General features: G+C 47.5%; 1 protein-coding gene across 1 annotated transcript in view; it reads right to left on the bottom strand.

Moving 5' to 3' along the window:
• Nucleotides 1-24,411, bottom strand: part of masp1 (MBL associated serine protease 1) — a 39,897-nt gene that overhangs the window by 8,399 nt on the left and 7,087 nt on the right. Inside the window, exons 3-8 of the mRNA XM_056283644.1 lie at nt 21,078-21,255; nt 19,837-19,968; nt 16,280-16,476; nt 15,905-16,052; nt 13,161-13,279; nt 12,772-12,850 (exon numbers count right to left, since the gene is read on the bottom strand). Of these exons, the coding sequence (XP_056139619.1) occupies nt 12,772-12,850; nt 13,161-13,279; nt 15,905-16,052; nt 16,280-16,476; nt 19,837-19,968; nt 21,078-21,255 (853 nt within the window). The remainder of the gene's footprint in view (nt 1-12,771; nt 12,851-13,160; nt 13,280-15,904; nt 16,053-16,279; nt 16,477-19,836; nt 19,969-21,077; nt 21,256-24,411) is intronic.

Raw genomic sequence — 24,411 nt, 5'->3', positions numbered from 1 at the left:
AGTGCTATTCTTCTGTAGCGTCAATAAAACTCTTACCACACTGACAGCAACAATAAGGCTTCAACATTCAGTTTAACATTTCACAACCTATTACACTCTGGAAATCTTTTGACATTTCCAAATAACTCCTTAGTTATATAGTTTACCATCTGGGACTGTTTTTTTTCTCTTTTGTTCACCCTTTTCTTCCCCCCTATTTTCATAAATGTATGTCCCCCCAAAGGCCATGAGATGTGAGAACACAGTCACTCACAAGTCCAGTCTAACAACTGGTGTAATGAGCCGTCCAGACCTGGTCTGTGACAGTTTCTCTGTACCAGCATGTATGCTGACACTGGGGGTGTGTGGACCAGTCCCCTGTCCAACTGTGTTGTAAGGCTCTTGACTGGCATCCTTGCAAAGAGGTGAGACAGGCGCTATGCTCCCAGCTGGCCCTGGAGCAGGCATCGCCTGGAGATGGTGACGGTTACGCCGGAACGTTCCACCCTGCTGTGTCTCGATGAGGTAAGAGTGTGGTGTGACACTCTCACGGGTCACTACTGCAGGAGTTATCCAGGATTTCAGGTGGTCCAGCTTGGTGAGACCATGACCTCCTGGCTGCAGTGGAAGTAGGGATCTCACCCCGTGATGTTGGTTATAATAGAAGGCTAGCTTCTTGTTTTCGGCCTTGTCCTTCTGCTTGATCCGTTGCAAATTAGGCCATCTAGGTTGCAGGTTTCTCTCGAGGGTAGGAAGCGTCGTCCTGATCTTCCGGCCCATTAGGAGCTCAGCTGGGCTGGCTCCCGTGGTGCTGTATGGAGTTGACCTGTAGCACATGAGTGCAATGAGAGGGTCCTTCTGTTTCAGGATTCTCTTTGCAGTCTGCACGGCCCTTTCAGCGTGACCATTTCCTTGTGCGTTGTGCGGGCTCGAGGTGATATGTTTAAAATCAAGCTCACGGGCCAGGTCTTGAAACTCGGCGCTCGAGAACTGTGGCCCATTGTCACTCACGACCACATCCGGTATGCCGTACCGGGCACATGTTGCTTTTAGCTTCAGAGCAACTTGAGCACTGGTTGTTGTTGTCATGTGTAGAATCTCTATGTATCTGCAGGAGTAGTGTGAGATAACTAAATAGTTGTGTTTGTTGTACTCACACAGGTCCAGAGCTATACGCTTCCATGGCCTGTCAGGGAGCGGAGTAGAGATCAATGGCTCCTTTTGCTGTGCTGCTCTTCTTGACTCACAGCAAACTGACATGACGAGACCTTGTGTTTTATCTGTGAGGAAACGCCCGGCCACCAGACAGAGGTGTTTGCTCTCTCCCGACATTTTGTGAGGCCCTGATGTCCATCATGAATCCTATCAAGAATGTCTGTCCCCAATGTCTCAGGTATCACTATTCGACATCCCCTAGTAACCATTCCCTTATACTCTGAAAGTTCACTTTTCATTGGAAAATACTCTCTTATGTTACCTGGGACTTCACTCCCATGTCCAGGCCACCCTGACCTGATGTGTCTGATCACCGTCTGTAGCGTCTCATCCGCTGCTGTGGCTGCTCTGATGCTGGCCAGCTTCTGTGGAGTAGCAGGCATGTTCTCGATGACAGCTGCCATGTAGCACTCCACATCTGAGTGTGTGTCCCTCTCGTTCTCCATGTGGCACACAGGGCTCCTTGACAGTGTGTCTGCCACAACCAGTGTCTTTCCAGGTGCATCCTCAGGTATGGGTTTAAACCCCATGAGCCGCATAAGAAGTCTCTGGCACCGTAATGGAACATTGTCCTTGCTTTTCATTAGTGGGACCAAGGGCTTGTGGTCTGTCACTAGTTTGAAACTCTCGAGGCCATAAAGGTATTTTTCAAACCGCTCGCAGGCCCAGACACATGCCAAACACTCTTTTTCGATCCGCACGTATCTGGTTTCCGCGTCAGTGAATCTCCTGGAGCAGTATGCTACTGGCTTCCGGTCTTCCTCATGGAGCTGCAGAAGCACGCCACCGATCCCATAGCTACTTGCATCAGCTGAGACTGCGGTGGGTTTGTTGACGTCGTAGAATGTCAACACAGGCAATGTCACCAGGAGCTCTTTAAGCCTCTCAAATGCTGTCTGTTGTGCTGGCCCCCAGGTCCATGCTGTCTTGGACCTTAGCAGCTCATACAGTGGCTGGCCCACTGTGGATAGGTTTGGCACGTATTTACCGAGATAGTTCACCATGCCAAGGACTCGTTTCAGGTCCTGCACATTCTCTGGTGTGGTAAGCTCTCGGATAGCCTCCACTTTGGCTGGATCTGGTCGCACGCCAGCGGCATCGATCACATGTCCCAGGAAGTGAAGCTGTTTCTGCCTCAACATACATTTTTCCTTGGTGAGCTTAAGTCCAGCGGACTCGACTCTCTCCAGGACTTTCTGAAGCTGAAGGTCGTGTTCTTCCATGTCCCTTCCGTACACGACTGTGTCATCCATGTATACAGCTGCCCCCTGTAGGCCATGCAGTGTCTCTGTAATTTTTCTTTGAAATATCTCTAGTGCGCTCGTTATTCCAAACGGTAACAACAGTACCTGGCGAATGGAGTGATGAACGTCGTCAGCCTGGCACTGTCGCTGTGCAAAGGGATCTGGAAAAATCCCAAGGCTGCGTCGAGGCTGGAGAACACCATTGCTCCGCTCAGCTTGGCTATGATCTCCTCCGGTGTAGGTGAGATAAATCGCTCTCTCTTGACCTGTTCATTCAGTTTCTTTAGATCCACGCATATTCGCACTTTTCCAGACCTTTTCAGGACGGGCACCATAGGGGCACACCAATCTGTCGGCTCTGTTACCTCCTCTATAATGCCGTTCTCCTCCATCCGGCACAGCTCCTCTCTAACCTTGTGCATTAGTGGTATTGGGACCCTGCGCCCTGTGTGCACTGCATATGGTGTGGCATTGTCTTTTAACTGTATCTTTACAGGCTCTGTCTTGAGAGTGCCATGCTCTCCAAATGCATTATGGACCTCCTCGACTCGCTTCACAAGGCCCATCTCTGCTACAGTGGAACGGCTGAGTAAGTTATTGACACTCTACCCTCTGATAACATACACTGGGAATGAGTATGACTTGCCCTTGTACATGGTGCATGCTTGAAATTGCCCTTGACAATTCAATTGACCCCCTGGACTGCATAGTGAAATGCTGGTCTGCTTTAGTTCTCTCTCTGGAATTAGCATATTGAAAGTCTCTTCACACATAACACTAGCGTCTGCTCCAGTATCAATCTTAAACTCCACTGGTGTTGCACCAATGAGAAGCTGCACTGTCCATTTCTCATCACTCAAGTTTGCATTCACTGATCCCAAAAAGTATGCATTCTGCTCATCAGTCTTTGTAACTTCACTCTTACACATTCTCTCCCAATGTCCATTTTTGTTGCACTTGTTGCATGCTGATTTGAACGCTGGGCATCTTTCCTGGTTTTTGTGTTGCATTTTTCCACATCTGCCGCACTTTCCTCCGCGCTGCGTGCTTCTGGAGTCTTTGCCTCCTTTCTGTTTGGCGTTACGTTGCCATTTCGGGTTTTTCTTCCACACGCCCTGTGCGTGCACCTCTTGCACAGCTGCTGCAGCGCTTGTAGCTTCCCCTTGCTTGCTAACTTGCATGCTAACGGTCTCTGACTGACGCACTGACTGTACTGTTTGTGCTAGCGTGAGATCATTCATGAGTTGCAACTTACGAGACTGCTCTTTATCTGGAATCCCTACCACGATCCGGTCCCGAATATTCTCCTCCCTGTTTATCCCGAACTCGCAGTGCTCTGACAGCTCATAAAGGGCTCTGGCGGCTCATAAAGGGCTCTGACGGCTCATAAAGGGCTCTGACAGCTCATAAAGGGCTCTGATAAATGTCTCTGCTTCCTCACCTGGCTGCTGCCCCCGCTGGTGGAAAATGGCTGGCTGGTGGATTATATTGCGTTTAGGGGAGAAGCACTCGTTGTATTTATCCATGACTATACTGTAATCCTTCTCGTGTGCTGCTTCAGCAGAAGTGAAAGACTTGAAAATATTCTCTGCTTCACTCCCCATCGCATGTATTATAGAACTAACTTGTACTTCACCAGCCTCCTTGTGGAGCTTGGTCGCCATTCTGAATCTCTCGAAGCGTCTCTTCTAGTCAGTCCATTCCGTCGGTTTATCAAAGCTAAAGTTTTCTGGTGGGCTAAACTTGCTATAATTCACTATCTTTGTGAATATATGCCTCACTTCTGACACCATGTGATAAATCACGGAATGTCCAGTCAAACGGAGCAGGTTAGGTGTCCACTTTATTCAGCTAACAGGTCAGCTCACATGTATGCGACATGACCTTCACGTATAGTCTACTGTCGTAAAACCCCTTTCCTGTACGGTACAGCCCAAGCCCCCACCAACCGGCAGCCATCTTGAAGTCAGTGCGCGATTACTGGCCAAGCTCAGTACTGCAGTTTGGGGCCGGAAAGAATGAGCGGAATGTGCTTGTGAACGCGCTGGCCCCAGCCCGCGCGCTCCATGGCCCCAGCCCGCGCGCTCCTAGCTAGGTGTCCCCGCCGCAACACTACGTCACAGCCCCCTTTCCCCCAGTCAGTGGCAATTACACAGGTGCACTTGAACTCGCTTTAGGATACAGAGAGAAGAAACACGAAAATGCCTACTTGAGCTGCCTTCAACTGCACGACCCGAAAGGAGACGAAGATTTCTTTGTACCGGTAAGTGAAATTTTATTGGCAAAAAGTAAAATGTAGCTAAAATCGTCATTTCAAAGCGTGATCCGCATGCTAGCTAACGTAGGCTAGCTTGTTTGTGCTAGCTAACGGGTGCATGCAGCCTGGAGCCGGCAGGCTCGTGCAAGATCGAGCACATGAACGGCGCCCAGAAGTAGGTTCCTAAATAGGTTCCTAAAGGTAGGTGGTGAATTAAATGGCGAATTAAAAAAGAAAAAAACACTCAGATGTCAAAACCTGACAATATACAGAGATGATTCCGACTTTGGTTAGTAGCCACAAACAATTTCATTTCTCGTAATTATTTTCTCTTTCACCATGCTGGCGGACGTGAAAAAGTCTTTTTGGCCCCAGGTGCAGTACCTAGCTTGGCCCCTATTAAATGCGCTACTGAGCACTGGCTTCATGTGCCATTGAGCAACTTTCATAGGAATGAATGGGGGGCGTTCCCCGTAGTGTATCCAATCTATAATACATCCATGGTACAGCCACGTCTCACAGTTTCCGTCACTGCACATTACCGTATTAACTGTAATACTATGACACCCACTAGAGCCACTAGGCGGCACTGTGCCCTTTTGGGTGACCCCCAACTTAAGATTTGCGTCTACAGAAACAGCGCGAAAGGAAACAGGAAGTGGAGGATCTTCCGTGTCGAGCGACTCACCTGCTTTTCTGCGGAGCATGTTCCGCTCTAAAAGGGGTAAATATGCTTAAAACATTATTTCTGTACAAAGTGGTCAAAAGATGGCCATTAAAATGGTTGTAAAGACGGACAAAATGTAATGTTTACCGCCGATGGTAATGTAGCTGGTCCGATGTTTACAGATTTCATCTACATGTGCTGGGTGACTCTTGAGAGGACCGCGAGCTTGATGACTTTGTGAAAGCACCGGAAGTTGTGTCTTGTTATAGTTCATGTTTGAGAACATTTAATGCCTGCACATTGTGCCGAAAATAATGTTTATTGTCGTTGTGTAGTGCTGTATGGGGTTGAATGGCTGCCGCCATTTTGTGCATGTAATTTAGCACAGAGATAAAACGTTGTGTTTTGAGATATGCTGCACATTTCATTTGGATTTCATTCAATATTAATGTACCAAGTGATTCATATCTTATAGAAATCGACCTTATGTTGTTTTGTTTAGTTTGTGTTAACAGAAGAGTTACCACTACAGTTATGCATGCAGTTTATCTTTGGTTACTGATTAGAGACTGGTTTCTGTAGGCCCTTTAAGTTAACCTAAGATTTTGGGCACTCTGTTTGAGTGTTAAAGCACTTCACAGGGGTAGATTAGTGATCAGGAATAGTGAAGTCTCTTTTTGGATGTATGAGCTACATTTTGAAGTGAGACAGTGTGTCTAAAGTTGCAAATCTGTTTGTACCAGAAAATATTTGTCAAATCTATACCATTTGAAAACTCCAAATTAGTTTAATACTACTCTCGCCTTTCCGAGAGTAGTCGGGCAGTAAAGAGCCCTGAATTTAGTTTTGTGTCCTGTGTCATTCAAAGTTCACCAGGCTGCAACTGACTCTTTTTTATCTTAGTTAAACAAAACTAATCTTTTTTAAATAAATTCCTTTGTTTTAGTTAATTCCTCACATGTGTTTCCCTTATTTGCTATGGTCTCCGAGCCAGGCCATCCAGTAGTTTGACAGACACCCACCCGGCAGGGATGTCAGGGTTGATCCCTTTGCTGGTGACGGGAGCTAGTTTTGTCAGCTGGGTGAGGTAGATAGAGGTCGCCGTCGGCGTGTCTTTGGGTGGCAGCGACTGCAGTGGTGAGTTGGTGAGGATTCTTCCTACTTGCCTCAGCTAGTCAGTTTTTCTGCTTTGAGATAGTCTTCCTGCATGTGGCCCAGTGGTTAGCATTATTGCATCACAGCAAGAAGGTCCTGGGTTTGAACCCCAGACTGTCCCAAATCATTATTGTTTGGAGTTTGCATGTTCTCCCCATGTCTGCATGGGTTTCCTCCAGGTGCTCTGGTTTCCTCCCACCATCAAAAGAGATGTATGTTGGGTGAATACCCTTGTCTGTGCCCCGGATGGACGCATTGCAAGAAGAACTGCAGCTGGTCCCCAGGCACTGCGTGGCGGCTGCCCACTTATCCTGTGGCAGTCAAATTGGATTATGCTGCTATTAAAGAGAAACTCGGAGGGGCATTTAGACAGGTACAGTTCATGGACTGCTTCAGGGCTAGCCCTTCGGTTTGTGTGTGTGTTCCTGGTGAGAGCTTGGAGGTGTATGCCACTGATGTGAGCTGGCTAGTTACGTAAGTGTTCCCAGATGTCGTGCAGAGGGAGAAGCTTCAGTGCTTTCTCACCAGCCTGGACCTGGAATTAAAGGCCAAGTGTCTGGAGCAGGGTGCCACTGACCTGGAGGAGGCTTTGACTGTGGCTGAGCACTGTGAGAATGCCGGGGTGGCTTTGCAGGGAGACTGTGTGAGTACATGCGCAGGCACCTACCTGGGTGAGAATCCATCTGTGCAGTCTGTCAGTTTCTGATGGCCTCCAGAGGGGTGTTGATAAGTTGACAGAGGAAATGTACGTCATGAGAATGAAGATGAAAGAGATGTATGATGAAAACCAGAGACTGAGGGCTTGGAACACTGACAGGAGGGAGCGGGATTCTGCTTACCCTCCAGAGGGTGCTGTAGCTGCAACTGTAGTGAGATGGGGTGTCAGTCAAAGGGTTCCCAGGATGGTTACCAGTGTCGCTCTCCCAGTCGTGAGCTGTTTCCACCTAAAGGGGGCAACCTGTTTCATGGCTGTCACCCGGACTCAGGGGTGTCTCCCACCTCTAAGCCGCCAGGAGGAAGGAGCCCTTGTCCAGGATAGTGTGCCCGATGTGAGGGAGACCCAAGGAAGCGTGGTGTGCATTTCCTGTTGCAGCAGTAGTACGCTGACAGCAGCCATCAGGGAAACAGTCAGTGTCTGGTGCTGAGGCCCACACAGCCCCTTAAAGTACAACATTTCTGAGGACCCTGCTAATATGGACCATGGTGACCACCCCACATCTTACTTTAGGGGTGTGGTGGAAGGCCCTGAAGTCTACATATTAGTGGACTTAGAGCCTCTCTGTCATTAATTAGTGTAGACTTCTGTATGTCAGTCCCTGCTCTGCGGAACCGGCCCCCGAGAAAGAACTATATTGATTCAGTAAATGGACAAATATTGGATCTATTGGAAACCATTGAGGTTACCTTCCACTTGGGCACCACCTGCTAGCAGCACACTTGCATACATGTTTAATAATTTCTAATGCTCTTGCCATAAGGGAAAAGATGTTCACATTGTGCACTTCTATATTGTTCCCACCTGGAAAGACAAAAACATGGACCCACTGCTTTGTTTGCCAGTAAGTTGCGATCATTCTGCTTGGCCTGGACTTACTAACCAAGAATCATGCACTGCTGAACTTAGGGCAGGGTGTATTACAGTTATGGGACATTACTGTGCCCCTGGTTTTGGCTGGTGAGTTGGCTTCTGAGTGCTGTAACGTGTCCCTCGCTGATGTCATGACTGTACTCCCTCTGAGTAAGGCCCTGGTTCCAGTGACTGTTTGTTCCCTGGTGGTACTGCCTTACCTGCCGCAGACTTTGAGGGGTATCTGGAACCTAACATTCTGGAGACTACAGGACTGGTAGTTGCTCACACAGTGAGTAGTGTGAAAAACGGTGTCACATTAGCCCGCATCCTCAATCCCACAGGGGAGGTGGTCAAGCTCAAACGGGGGTTGCACCTGGTTGTATTTTACCCAGTTGGAGAAACTGATGTTTTATCCCCCCCCCCCCCCCCCCGCTGTCTGACTAGCATGGACTCTGGATGAGTCACCTATCGCAGCACAGCAGAGAGCAAAGCTGTCAGAACTGCTGCAGAGGATTGCTGGTGTTTTCAACTGGTCAGACAGAAATACAGGCAGGTGCACACTAGTTAAGCACCACATTAGGACTGGTGACCATCCCCCTATCAAGCAGCATGCCTACTGTGCGTCTCCTGAGAAAAGAGCTGAGATTGAATGTCAGGTGGCTGATGGGTCATGGAGGAGACTATTGACTATTGTCGTCTCAACTCTGTGATGATCAAGGATTTGCACCCTCTCCCACAAGTGGATGATGGCCTTGATACCCTGGTTGGCTCATCCTGGTTCAGCACACTTGACTTTTCAAATGGCTACTGTCAGGTGGAATTGGCTGAGGAAGACCAAGAGAAAATGACCTTTACAACAGGCAGGGGCTTGCACCAGTGGCGGGCCATGCCTGTGGGTCTGACTAATTCTCCGGCCACATTTCAGCCCATGATGGAGCTCATCTTAAGGGGCCTGCCTTGGCATGTATGCATGGCGTACTTGAATGACATACTGATCTACAGTCGCGCGTTCGAGAATCGCCTCCTATACGTGGAGCTAGTCCTGTCCAGGATACAGCTGGGGGCCTGAAGCTCAACCCCAGGAAATGCTAGGGACCATGTCATCTTCCTGGGGTATGTTATCTCCCAACATGGCCTCCAGCAGGACCCATGGAATACTGATAAGGCGAGAACTTGGCCTACCCCCCACACCACCTCTGAGGTAAGGGCCTTTGTGGGCCTATGTTCATACTACGGGAGGTTTGTGAGAGATTTCTCATGACTTGCTGCGCTGCTGACTGGCGGAGAAAAATTTGCCCTTTGAGTGGACGGCTCAGTGTTTAGATTAGGAACGTGAATAGACGTGTATTGATTACACAACTCAACTCAGTAGAGACTTTACCTGTTTTTGGTTTTGGTTTTTTCTGGGAGTATGTTTGTGACTCTGTTTTCGGGCCTTCAAAATCTTAAATGTATTGTGTGATAATGTGTGATAGATTGCTCAAAACATTTAACTTCAGTACCTCTAAAATTACTCTAACATGTATGATGGAATTAAAAATTCCATCACCGGCTTGTATTCATGATGGCTGGACACACAGAACCATTGATGTATTAATAGAACAGTATACAAGATGGAAAATGGCCACCACTTTTTTTCGACCCACTACATACGCCGATACGTCCTGGGTGTGCTTTCGTGCACACGAAGGCTTCAAAAACACACAATCTGTTTGTTTTGATGTAAAAACAATCCGACCTCATGCCTTCCATGTATGTCTGTTGTATTGGCATCTGATTACTGAGCCACCGATACACACAAATACAGATTCTGTTTTATGGATTCTGTTTTTATTTTATTTCATAGGAAGTTGATTAAACCATTGGAGACGTCCAGCCCAGTGAACATTTAACCAATGACAGGCTGAACTGAGTTAAACTCTGCTGCAGTCAGTGACAGCCTATTGGACCAGCCCTTTTGTCAGTCACTCTAATCTAGAATCTGATTGGTTAGACTGCTGGACAGAGATCGCTGGCTCCTCCCTGTGTTTGTTTCTGGCGGGGCGTAAAAGGAAAGAGATAAGAGGTCGAGAAAAGAAATGAGAAAATTATCATGAAAAACACCTTGAAAACCAACGGTCAACTCAGGTACTGTGCTTCTAGCCAAGTGGTTTGGGTTTTTTTGTTTTTGTTTTTTTTGCTATGGATGAAAACATGCTTGACAACAGCAAATGTCGAACAAAATCCCCAAAAACTGCGTAAAAGTTTTAATGCTGGCACGAGATGGGGAAAAAAACTTTATATCTAATAAAAAGAAATGCGATAAATTGCAGTGGAATCATATTTGCTGAAATGTGAATAGAAGTGAATGGAATGATCACCTGTTTCATCACTCTGCTACTCTCTGCTATAGATCACCACTCTGCTATAGTCGATGCGTCAGTAAGGGCGAGGAGGCTGAGTACAGGGCTGTGGGGGGAAACTGTCACGTGGTGTGAGTAGAACCATCTGCAGCTCAACGTGACTAAGACAAAGGAGCTGGTTGTTGATCTGACGAGGGACATGACACCAGTGACCCCTGTCTCCATCCAGGGGGTCAGTGTGGACAGTGTGGAATACTATAAGTACCTGGGGCTGTATACAGACAATAAACTGGACTGGGCTAAGAACACTGATGCCCTCTACAAGAAGGGACAGAGCCGTCTCTACTTTTTGAGGAGGCTGAAGTCCTTCAACATCTGCCATTCAGTGCTCAGGATGTGGTGTGAGTCTGGTGGCCAGTGCTCTCCTGTTTGTTGTTGTGTGTTGGAGCAGCAGATCGAGGGTAGCGGATGCAAACAGGCTCAATAAACTGATCCACAAGGCCGGTGACATTGTGGGGTGGAACTGGATTCTCTGACAGCGGTTTCTGAGAGGAGGACGCTATTAAAGTTATGTGCCATCATGGACAATGTCTTCCATCCACTCCATGACATACTGGTTGGGCACAGGAGGACTTTTAGTGACACACTCATTCTGCAGAAAAGCACCACAGAGTGCCACAGGAGGTCATTCCTGTCTGTGGCCATCAAACTTTACAACTCCTCCTCAGACTCAGACTGTCAGATACTCTGAGTTAATGGTCATTGGACTGGCCGTGTCGAGTTTTGTTTGTGCTGCTTGTTTGTGCTGCTTGTTGTGTGCTGCGGTAGTGCAGTATAGATAGGGTGTTAGGTGCACCATGCTTGTTGATATATTTTGTTCTTATTTCTATTTCTAATTTATCTTTTATTTCTATTTTTCTGTTTCTATTTTCTTGTCTTGTATCTTGTTGGTTTTTAGTTATTAGAGCGTGAGTGTCTGTAGTGGAACCCAATTTCCCCTCTGGGATGAATATTCTGATTCTGATTCTGATTTATCTCAAAGAGTAACTACACCCTCGACAATTTTAGTGAGTTTGCTGACATCTCCGGGTTAAAAACCATGTAAAGTTTAAAAACATGGCAGGCTGCTGTTGGTACTCTGTGATGTAAGCATAGCAGGATAAACACAGCTGCAGATAATAACATTAATAATGAGTCTGTTGGATTTATCAGCATTGCCAGACGCACAGAGCCAGCAAAAACAATTGGAAGGGTGCCTTTAAGATGACAAACATGAAGCAGGAAGTAGAGCAGCCCTGTGCGGTACCACAGTGAATCCTTATGGATGAGATATTCCCAGTAAAGCTGTCAATAGATGATGAGTAGTCTGAGTTGCGTTCCCCGCTAGGTTGGGCACAGAGCAGCTAGTGTCATCAGCTAAACATTAGCTCAGAGAACCCAGTAGTCTAAACTGCTAGTCTACGTTACCTTGTTAACAACTGAGTAGGAAACCAAATCTGGTAGCCCTGTCTGGTGACTGGCATATTGCCATGCAATTCTTCTGCATCCTGAACTGTGGAATGATTTCAAATTAGAATCAGAATAAGAAAGTCTTTTATTGCCACGTGCATTACATGCACAAGGAATTTAGCTTAGTGTTTGAATTGTGAGTGCAAGAAAAATAGGCTTCAATAGAATTTAAAAAATAGAATAAATGAAAATATATATATAGACATAGAAACAGAAAAGAGACATAGACACATAGAGACATAGGAAAAACAACAACAACAAAACAACAATGAAAACAACAAAAAGTGAGTCTGTCAATGGGATGGGGGGGCTGTTGATTAGCCTGACTGTAACAGGGAAGAAACCCTTCTCGTGGTGTTAGGTTTTGGTCCTGATGGAGCTCAGCCTCTTGCCAGAGAGCAGAGTCTCAATTTAATGTTATACGGCTCAAACTCAGAGGTGTTTAACACTGGTTTCTCCTCCATGTTTGAGCCAGAGTTGTTGGTATCTAGGACATCGCACAAAGCTGTAATCTGATTAGACACGCTTTGTAAGATCAACCAGAAACGGGGTTAAAGTTCACATAGTTTGAAATTTGGGTGCAGGGGCAAGGTGAAAAATCTGAGTGGTCTGAACCCCCAAGGTACCCAGATAGCATCCGGATGTGGGCCACTTCAGGCAATGTCTAGCAGGCAGCGACGCTGCTAGGCTGGCCAACACTGTTCCATCCATAGCAAAACAAAGGCTAAGCCGGCACACGGTGGTTTTTTCCACTTATGTGCTAACGGCTTTAAGAAGGCATCCTCAGCTATTGCTGTAACAGAAAGTTTGCTTTATTTTGAGCGGGGTCTTACCCTGACACTGTGGAATACTGCTGCTCCACATGCCGTCTCTCTGACAGTCGATCTGATAGTGGTCTAAGAACTCTCCATCCTTACAGAAAGACAGAAACTCAATCACTGATACAGTCCACAAACAAGAAACCACCAATATCATGGATCAGCATAGAGGCCAGACTAGAACACAGCACCATGAGGTGATACGTTATTAACCACTGAGCCACACAGCAAATAGACCTTCAAGCCCTGGTACTGACGTTGTCTCATTCAACCCAAGCGGGAAGTGGAACCGCTAACCGTGGCTGTCTCAGCATCTAACCCCAAGAAATTCAGGCACAAGGTGAATCTGCCGTTACCAAAGCCATTAGTGCTGCACTACCTCGGGGTCTGGGTCTTTCTCTCACCTTCAACAGTCTGTATCCAGGCTGGCAGGTGACCAGGATGTGGTCTTTGAAGGAGTATTCTGATTGGTCCGGACTCAGCAGGCTGTTGGCTTGTCGCTCAGGGACAGGACACTGACTTCCTGCCAGGACAGACAAAAGCAGTAAAGAATCAAATTGAAAAATGAAAAGAATGTTTCTCATCTACTTTATGATTTTGATGTCTGCTGAGGAACAGCTCTATCTATGGTGCATGCTCTGCTGAGATGACACGTCCTGTTGACCTCCATGTTCACATCTGGTCTGTATCCACTACCAAATATTGTCTAGTTTTGTAGTTATAAATAATATTATCTTGCATCAACACAACACATACATGGTCAATGTCGTCAATGTATGTGATAGTATTTAGATGTACCTGGTTAGTCATGCGAGTGTGTGTATATGTATACATATATATGTATATGTATATATATATATATGTGTGTGTGTGTCTGTGTGTGTGTTTGTATGGATGTACACCTGTATTTTAATGTGCAGGGCATGGCAACAAATATGCTATATATCTGTCTATCTGTCAATCTAAAGGACTGACGTGGCATGTCTCTAGATGGATAAGTTAGGTTTGGCTTCAGTTGGCAGGAAGTCTTCATTTATTTATCTGCTAAAAAGGAGTGATGTTTAAAGTTTAGTAGCATGAACAGTACCATAATGTGATGTGTAGCTATTGTAATATGGTTGGTACATACCTCAGATATTCTGTCTGGCTTTACACCATCTGTCTGGACTAGGGGTCGACCGATATGTTTTTGGGTTTTTTTTCGGGGTCGATATTATTGGAAAGTTATGGGGGCCGATAGCCAATATTTTGGGCCGATATTCAGTTGCGGTAAATGTAAAAAATGTGCCAAAATGTACAGCAACACAAACCCCAACACAAGGCTGCCTTTAAATGAGCTATAGGCCTGTAGTTATCCAGGCTGCATACTTTACCAGCTTTGTCCTTAATGACTGACACTAACAGAACAGACAGCATTGAGTCTGGTAACAAGCCATGGACCATAAGACAGTAAAACAAGTAGCAAGGAGAGGAGCTATCCTCGGACTGGCACATTTAAGGTGTTCAGCAGTAACACAATCTAAACCACTTGCTTTGTTAAAAGACAGCTTGCTTATAGCTTGGCACACCTCATGTGTACGTGCAGGACCACAGCCCTGCCCGGAGCTATGCCTGAGAGGAAACACCGAGAGCGACCTCGTGGCGGCCTCGCCTAGTGTCGACTGCGCAGTGTTTTTGTCCGCATCTGCGTTTGTGTCATCGTGTGGGGTGCGGGGGAGGTGTTGAAGGTGTCTGGCTGGAAGAGCTGGCATTGGATTGGCTGGGGGAGCCTAGTCTGCTGCATCCAGTGGGCCCAAGGACCACAGCCCTGCCCGAAGTTGCAGACTAACTGCTAGCTCACGCAGACCGGATGTTCCGACACTCATCCTGTGTCGGAACATCCGGTCGGACTGTGTTGCACTGAATGGACTATGTTGTTAACTGCTTGTGTTTGTTTTTGTTTTTTTGCTTTGTTCTCTCTGTATGTTTTTGCTTGTATCTTTTTGGGAAATGTTGGATATGTGTTTTTATCTTTTGTGATGCACTGCTGTGGTCTGGGAGAAGCGAAATTTAGTTTCTTTTGTGTACGCAAGTACATGACAGGAATGACAATAAATTCAGAAATAAATTTATAAAGAAAAAAGTGGTTCAGCTGGAGTCGCCTTGTCACGAAAGTGGGGAGGCGGTCTCCTTCGAGACTGCCGGCCGGAGAGATGCAGTTGGCAAACGCATGCAGTACGAGGGTGGGTGTTTGAATTAAAATAGGGATCGATTGGCCACTAAATTGAGAGAAAAAAGGGAAAAATTAGAAATAAATTTAAAAAGAAATGACAATAAATTGTTCCTGATTCCTGATGTGAAATGATCAACATTGAATCATCATTCTCTATATTGTACACCTTATACAGATCACTTTGGACACAGTTGAATAAGGTACTATAATGCTGTAGCCATAACTCAACAATATTGTCTGTACCAGAGATACCATCAACAGTGATTGGTAGAGAGGTTTTATAGTTGTTGAGAGCTCTCACTTCTTTCCAGAAATAAGCAGGATCATTTCTTAGCAGCTTCTTAGCCATGGAATCTGCCCTCATTGCTTGCTATTTTTACAGATGAAGCGAATGGCATACTTGCATCTTGCATTAGTGAGCGTCTTGTGTTCAAGCTCAGGCCCTTGTCTGGGTCTGCCTGCCACTTGTTAGATTCACAAGATTATTTCCTAGCAGCTTCTTAGCCATGGAATCTGCCCTCTCTCTGTATGTACTGCCCTCTGTATGTACTCTGTATGTAACTAAAATCTCCCACATTAGCCTTCTTCTTTTAGCCTAGTTGCATTTGAAGGTTACGCACAACAGTGGAAATTGTGTTCTCTGTTTGAATTGACAACCTGTTGTCAAGTTCATGTCGGACCAATGTTATGCTTGTGTTGTTGAGGTGAGTGTCGTGCTGTGCTCCGGGAGAGTGAAGGCTGCGTCGGATGTGCGCATGTTGTGCAGCGGACTCTTTTTGATCGGCTGGCCGATAAGAATATGCCGATAACGGTGATATTCAAAATGACAAATATCTAAGCCGACAATTGGTCATACTGATAATCGGCCGATCCCTAGTCTGGAGATGACGAGAATGAGAGTCATGATAATAAGGGTAACGTGGCTTCTGGGCTGACCGGTGGATGTGTACGTGAGCCTCCAGCCGAGGTTTTCTCCGGAGCCGTCACTGTGGAATCGGATCAGAACGGAGTGTGTGTGTGTCTGGATGAGACCGGGAGAGCGGTTCCCACAGAACGGACCCAACTCTCTGTCAGCAAGCTCGATCTGCAGATCACACAAACCTCCCGTCAACACCATCACAACACCATCACAGCACCATCACAGCACCATCACAGCAGCATCACAAAACAGCACCATCACAACACCCTCACAACCATCACAGCAGCATCACAGCACATCACGACACATCACAAAACCATCAGCACCATCACAACACCATCACAATGAGCTGTGTGTGTGTGTGTGTGTGTGTGTGTGTGTGTGTAGGGGACCTTCAGGTAGTCATAGGGACAGCTGACATCAGGATGGTCCTCTATGTCGAAGGTGTTGTCAAACAGCAGGCTGATGCTGAAGCCGTCGTCCAGCTGGATGCGGTAAACACAGTCTGAACTCCTGGGATATGAGCCTGGGAAGTCCACACTGCTCAGCACACCGGATCGCTCCCTGTACACACTGTCACCACACTCAACTACACACACACACACACACACACACACACACACACACACACACACACACAGTGTCACTGAACACCCTGCAGGACATCACAGCCAGCAGCTTCAGCCCCCTGGTTTAGAGAAGATCCCAGGTAGGATGTCAGCCCCCAGGTTCCATGACACCACCAGTCATCTTCACCATGGGTGGAGACTCTCTCCAGTCTCCATGACACCACCAGTCATCTTCACCATGGGTGGAGACTCTCTCCAGTCTCCATGACACCACCAGTCATCTTCACCATGGGTGGAGACTCTCTCCAGTCTCCATGACACCACCAGTCATCTTCACCATGGGTGGAGACTCTCTCCAGTCTCCATGACACCACTGTTGAGCTGTTCTGACCGGGTAGGATGAACACTGGTGCAGCAGCAAACACGCACGTGTTGGAGAAAAGACTGAGACGTGATGCTGATGTGTCCATGACAACCATGGCCACATCGGTATGTGTGTGTGTGTGTGTGTGTGTGTGTGTGTGTGTGTGTGTGTGTGTGTGTGTGTGTGTGTGTGTGTGTGTGTGTGTGTGTGTGTGTGTACAGCCTTACTCTCCTCCCTGCAGACATGTAAATATTTATCAGTTGCTGTCATTCACACAGAGAACTCAGACACGAAACAGACCCCTGATTAGTACACACACAGATGCACAGACGCACACACACACACACACACACACACACACACACACACACACATCGTCATCATCATGTTAGAAACCCCCCTTTGCCTTCTGATAAACTGAAATGAGCTGAACTTGATTTGTCCAAACAATCCCCTGGAGAAGCCGAGGATGAAGCTGAGGATGACGTCATTTTACATGTTGATATTCTTTAATTTGCAAACAATCTGCCGTCTCGTTAGCGTAGCAGACTATTCCATTGCCTACCTACACGGGGATCGCTAGTTCGAATCCCCGTGTTACCTCCGGCTTGGTCAGGCGTCCCTGCAGACACAATTGGCCGTGTTTGCAGGTGGGAAGCCGGATGTGGGTATGTGTCGTGGCCGCTGCCCTAGCGCCTCCTCTGGTCGATCGGGGTGCCTGTTCGGGGGGGGAGGGGGAACTGGGGGGAATAGTGTGATCCCCCACACGCTACGTTCCCCTGGTGAAACTCCTCACTGTCAGGTGAAAAGAAGCGGCTGGTGACTTCACATGTATCAGAGGAAACGTGGTAGTCTGCAGCCCTCCCCGGATCAGCAGAGGAGGTGGAGCAGCGACCGGGACGGCTCGGAAGAATGGGGTAATTGGCCAAGTATAATTGGGGAGAAAATCCCCCCCCCAAAAAACCCCCAAATAATGAGTTCTTGGGTTTTGATTGTATTAAGCAGAAGGTCGTTGTTTGTGCACCAAGAGACAGCTTGGTCTACCTCAGTGCAGTACCAGGTTTCATGATTGCCTACTATGGTTGTGTCGTCAGCGTATTTGATTACTTTCATAGAACTGTTTGTGGATGTTACGTGGGTGGTGTAAAGTGAGAAGAGCCAGGGGGAGAGAACACAGCCCTGAGGAGCACCTGTACTGAGGGTAAGAGGGTGTGAGGTTAGGTAACCTTCAACCTCTGTGGCCTGTTCCACAGCGGGTGGGCGACGGACCCTTATTGACACGGTGACACCTTACATCAGCTTTTGTGAGGACGTGTGCCCACCAAAACCTTTCTGTACCTTCAACACCAATAAGCCCTGGTTCACAGCAAAACTTGGGCAGCTTCATCAGGCCAAAGAGGAAGCCTATGGGAGTAGAGATAGGATCCGGTACAACCAAGCCATAAATACACCCACAAAGGAGATCAGAGTGACACAAAGGTGCTACACTGTCCATCCATGCATTATCGAAACCACTTATCCTGCTCTCGGGGTCGCGGGGATGCTGGAGCCTATCCCAGCAGTCATTGGGCAGCAGGCAGGGAGACACCCTGGACAGGCCGCCAGGCCATCACAGGGCTGACGGTGCTACACTGAAAAGTTGAAAAACAAGAAGTTTTCTGCCAACAACCCAGCATCAGTCTGGACAGGTTTGAAAGACATTACTACCAACTACAGGAGACCATCCCCTCACACTGCAGGGGACCATCAACTGGCTGACGATCTAAATGGATTTTACTGCAGGTTTAATAAGCGAACTTTCACACCCCTCACCCTCTCCAGCCACAACAGACAACCAACTGCACCCCCTGCCAGCCCCTCTCCCCTCCCCACCGCCCCCCCCACCCATACTCAGGAACTGTGTTGAGGACAGGCGCCAGCTCTTCCAGAGGCAGAAGACCAAGCGCAGGCCCAGCTGACGTACACATCTTCAGCAGCTGCCCATCAGCCCTGGGGGAGGGCCGATACCACTGGTGACATGACCAGGTGCTGAAGACAGTTGCAAAGGCCATCTCCAAAGCCATGGCCAACAACAAGCAAGCCCTTGGACAGAGGAACATTGCCTTTGTCACGGCTGATGAATAACCTCAGTCACAGCCCAGATCAGCAGCCGGTCTCCTCACTTCTGCGTCAGACTGTGAGCTGCGAGCCGACTTGGGAGGCAGCGCAAGTTTCCAGACCACGTTATGACAACTTCTTTGAGGCCAGACGTAGTGCTATCATCAGCCTCTTCAAAGCAGGTGTCCCTGGGAGGACCTGATGGAAGAGGCAAATGAGCAGAAGTGGTCCAAGTACCAGATGCTGGTGGGTCAGTGCCAGAGGAGAGGCTAGAAGGCGTGTTGTGAGCCCAATGAAGAGGGGTGTTGAGGCTCTGCTGGTCGCCCACTGTGCAAGATCTATGCTGTACTTGGCATCACTGGGGTTGCAAAAAGGAAAGCCATCAAGTCTACCATGGAAGCAGCAGAGAGGGCCTCCAGATGGCTTTGGATCAGAAGGAGGAATCTGTGGGCCGATGATGCTGGGACACAAGCCAGGGCCTGATCAGCCCTGGCTGGGTCGCCTGAGCGAGAGTGTATGATGTTGAAACACCTGAGGACCACAGGAAACATCACTGATGATGAGTCCCAGTGCATCTTAGGATGTATCTTTGAATCATGTTAGTCTGTTAGAGGTACTGTTGTCTGTGTACCATGAGTATCAGTATGTACTGTAGTTCTATGTTAGTCTGTTAGAGGTACTGTTGTCTGTGTACCATGAGTATCAGTATGTACTGTGGTACCATGTTAGTCTGTTAGAGGTACTGTTGTCTGTGCACCATGAGTATCAGTATGTACTGTGGTACTATGTTAGTCTGTTAGAGGTACTGTTGTCTGTGCACCATGAGTATCAGTATGTACTGTGGTACTATGTTAACTTGTTAGAGGTAATGTTCTCCAGAAAACACATACACACACACACACACACACGCCGTGTGTACCTCGGCAGGTCCTGTTATCAGTGTGTAGCTGGTAACCATAGCGACAGGAACAGTAGTAACCACCAATGTAGTTGTGACAGTAATGGTCACAAACTTGATCTTCATCATTCCTGTCTTTACACTCATCTTCATCTAGAGAGAAAGAAAGAGAGACGATACTTTTATTTACCAAGATTACTGCTTATTTTCCACTTCCCTTTACAGCAATCAAAAATAAAAGTTTAGTGACGCCGCCACGTTCACTGTTCCTGGTGAATAAAGACCTGGTGAATCAGTGTTCGGTCCACTGACCACCACAAACCTTTCTGTTGTTTTCTATCTGTTTCTCTTTCCAAAGACACGACCATCTGATTTTAGTTTGGGGGAGGTCCCCCCAATTATATCTGGCCAATCACCCCACTCTTCTGAGGCGTCCAATCTCTGCTCCACCCCCTCTGCTGATCCGGGGAGGGCTGCAGACTACCACATGCCTCCTCCCATACCTGTGGAGTCACCAGCCGCTTCTTTTCACCTGACAGTGAGGAGTTTCACCAGGGGGACGTAGCGCGTGGGAGGACCACGCTATTCCCCCCAGTTCCCCCTCCGCCCCGAACATGCGCCCCGACCGACCAGAGGAGACGCTAGTGCAGGGGATTCGAACTGGCGATCCCCGGTCTGTTCCGTTGTCTACCAACATGGGGATCGCCGGTTTGAATCCCCGTGTTACCTCCGGCTTGGTCGGGCGTCCCTACAGACACAATTGGCTGTGTCTTCGGGTGGGAAGCCGGATGTGGGTGTGTGTCCTGGCCGCTGCACTAGCGCCTCCTCTGGTCGGTCGGGGCGCCTGTTGGGGGGGGGGGACTGGGGGGAATAGCGTGATCCTCCCACGCGCTACGTCGCCCTGGCGAAACTCCTCACTGTCAGGTGAAAAGAAGCGGCTGGTGACCCCACATGTGTCGGAGGAGGCATGTGGTTGTCTGCAGCCCTCCCCGGATCAGCAGAGGTGGTGGAGCAGCGACCAGGACGGCTCGGAAGGGTGGGGTAATTGGCCGGGTACAACTGGGGAGAAAAAAAAACGAATATATTTTCTCTTCTACCAAAATAATCGCGTCACAGTGATGTTCTTCCCTGCAGGGAAGTGTGGCGGCACCATTTCTCCTGAGATACATGAACGTGTTCCCAGAACCAAAACGCTTCAGTTATTATAGATTTCCCTGCAGTAATAAAACCTCAACATGAAGATGGTTAACTCAGATGTTTACCTACTGCACTGTAGTGAGCCAGGAAGCCGGAGAACCGCTCCTCGTTGGAAAAGTCGGAGGAGAAGAGCAGGCTGAGGGAGTTCCTGGGGGAGGTGATGAGCTGCTCCCCCGGAACCTCCTCAGTGTCTGTCTGCTCCTGACCGCAGAACAACGCCAGCACCTCCTCCTCGGCCTCCACCTGGACACTCACCAATACACAGCCCTATTACATACTGATGCACACGGTACACAGACAACAGTACCTCTAACAGTACTAACATAGTACCACAGTACATAATGATACACATGGTACACAGACAACAGTAACTCTAACAGTACTACAACACAATAGAAGTGGTTATAAACACAATACAAGTGGTTATAAACACAGTAGAAGTGGTTATAAACCCAATAGAAGTGGTTATAAACACAGTAGAAGTGGTTATAAACACAATAGAGGTGGTTATAAACACAATACAAGTGGTTGTCTGTGAATGTTCTCCTTCATCCAGGTCATGGTTATCCAAAGGAGTTGAATCAAGTGCAACTGGACTTGGTATACACTACCGTTCAAAAGTTTGGGATCACCCAAACAATTTCGTGTTTTCCATGAAAAGTCACACTTATTCACCACCATATGTTGTGAAATGAATAGAAAATAGAGTCAAGACATTGACAAGGTTAGAAATAATGATTTGTATTTGAAATAAGATTTTTTTTACATCAAACTTTGCTTTCGTCAAAGAATCCTCCATTTGCAGCAATTACAGCATTGCAGACCTTTGGCATTCTAGCTGTTAATTTGTTGAGGTAATCTGGAGAAATTGCACCCCACGCTTCCAGAAGCAGCTCCCACAAGTTGGATTGGTTGGATGGGCACTTCTTTGAGCAGATTGAGTTTCTGGAGCATCACATTTGTGGGGTCAATTAAACGCTCAAAATGGCCAGAAAAAGAGAACTTTCATCTGAAACTCGACAGTCTATTCTTGTTCTTAGAAATGAAGGCTATTCCATGCGAGAAATTGCTAAGAAACTGAAGATTTCCTACACCGGTGTGTACTACTCCCTTCAGAGGACAGCACAAACAGGCTCTAACAGGTACTATTTAATGAAGATGCCAGTTGGGGACCTGTGAGGCGTCTGTTTCTCAAACTAGAGACTCTAATGTACTTATCTTCTTGCTCAGTTGTGCAACGCGGCCTCCCACTTCTTTTTCTACTCTGGTTAGAGACTGTTTGTGCTGTCCTCTGAAGGGAGTAGTACACACCGGTGTAGGAAATCTTCAATTTCTTAGCAATTTCTCGCATGGAATAGCCTTCATTTCTAAGAACAAGAATAGACTGTCGAGTTTCAGATGAAAGTTCTCTGTTTCTGGCCATTTTGAGCGTTTAATTGACCCCACAAATGTGATGCTCCAGAAACTCAATCTGCTCAAAGAAGTGCCCATCCAACCAATCCAACTTGTGGGAGCTGCTTCTGGAAGCGTGGGGTGCAATTTCTCCAGATTACCTCAACAAATTAACAGCTAGAATGCCAAAGGTCTGCAATGCTGTAATTGCTGCAAATGGAGGATTCTTTGACGAAAGCAAAGTTTGATGTAAAAAAAATCTTATTTCAAATACAAATCATTATTTCTAACCTTGTCAATGTCTTGACTCTATTTTCTATTCATTTCACAACATATGGTGGTGAATAAGTGTGACTTTTCATGGAAAACACAAAATTGTTTGGGTGATCCCAAACTTTTGAACGGTAGTGTATATCCATGAAGACGTTTCGCCTCTCATCCAAGAGGCTTCCTCAGTTCGTGCCTTTCTGACTAGATTAAGCTAGTCTGACTGGCTGGTGGTGAGACTCAGTATTTATCCTCTGGGAGTCGTTATCAGAGCTATAGATGTCCATGGCTCTTTGTGTCCCGATGTCTACCAACGCCCGTCACTAACAGAGCCATAGATATGCGTGGCTCTTTTGTGTACCGATGTTTGGCCGCGCCCGTCGCCATCGGAGCTATTGATTTGCATTTGTTTAGCAGCGACGGTCGTTGGGGGTGTTAGTTTCGACTTCATTGTTCAGTGGTCATGAAAGTCGTTAGTGAGCGACTGTTGTTCTTGGAGGCTAGGCTTCTTGAGTCTCCTGGGTAGAGATGAAAGGACGGCAATGTAAGTGGGAGATAGGTGGTGTCGCAGACCTCCTCCTCTGTTGAGGGATGGTTTTTCCAGTTTCACATAGATGGCTTCCTTCACCCCTCTTTCAAACCATCTATCTTCTCTGTCCAAAATGTGTACGTTGCTGTCCTGGAAGGAGTGTGTCTTCTCCTTTAGGTGTAGATAGACTGCTGCGTCTTGTCCTGAGGAGTTTGGCCTTCTGTGTTGGGCCATCCGTTTGTGTAGTGGTTGTTTGGTTTCTCCTATGTATAGGTCGGTGCAATCCTCATTGCATTGTACAGCATACACCAGATTGCTTTTCCGGATGTGTGGTACACGGTCTTTGGGATGAACCAGTCTTTGTGGGAGTGTGTTGCTGGGTTTGAAGTATACCGGGATGCGGTGTTTGTTGAAAATTCTCCTGAGTTTCTCGGCCTCAGGTGTTTGTGTTCTTCTCGTTGGGCCTGAGTGCTGCTGGGCACATTGTCAGCTCTGTGTTGCAGAGTTCTGATGACGCTCAGTTTGTGTTCCAGCGGGTGGTGCGAGTCGAAAAGTAGATACTGGAACACCCGAGCACAACCACCCCAGCTGTTACCCCTACGTAATAACCACCCAGCTGTTACCCCTATGTAATAACCACCCAGCTGTTACCCCTACGTAATAACCATCCCAGCTGTTACCCCTACGTAATAACCACCCAGCTGTTACCCCTACGTAATAACCACCCAGCTGTTACTCCTACGTAATAACCACCCCAGCTGTTACTCCTACGTAATAACCACCCAGCTGTTACTCCTACGTAATAACCACCCCAGCTGTTACCCCTACGTAATAACCACCCAGCTGTTACTCCTACATAATAACCACCCCAGCTGTTACTCCTACGTAATAACCACCCAGCTGTTACTCCTACGTAATAACCACCCAGCTGTTACCCCTACGTAATAACCACCCAGCTGTTACCCCTACGTAATAACCACCCAGCTGTTACCCCTACGTAATAACCACCCCAGCTGTTACCCCTACGTAATAACCACCCCAGCTGTTACCCCTACGTAATAACCACCCAGCTGTTACCCCTACGTAATAACCACCCCAGCTGTTACCCCTACGTAATAACCACACAGCTGTTACCCCTACGTAATAACAACCCCAGCTGTTACCCCTACGTAATAACCACCCCAGCTGTTACTCCTATGTAATAACACACG

This window comes from Lampris incognitus, chromosome 7 (genome assembly GCF_029633865.1).
Source record: "Lampris incognitus isolate fLamInc1 chromosome 7, fLamInc1.hap2, whole genome shotgun sequence".
Taxonomy (NCBI): domain Eukaryota; kingdom Metazoa; phylum Chordata; class Actinopteri; order Lampriformes; family Lampridae; genus Lampris; species Lampris incognitus.
The sequence above is the reverse complement of the archived record's forward strand: the minus strand, read 5'-3'. Positions and strand labels throughout refer to the sequence as shown.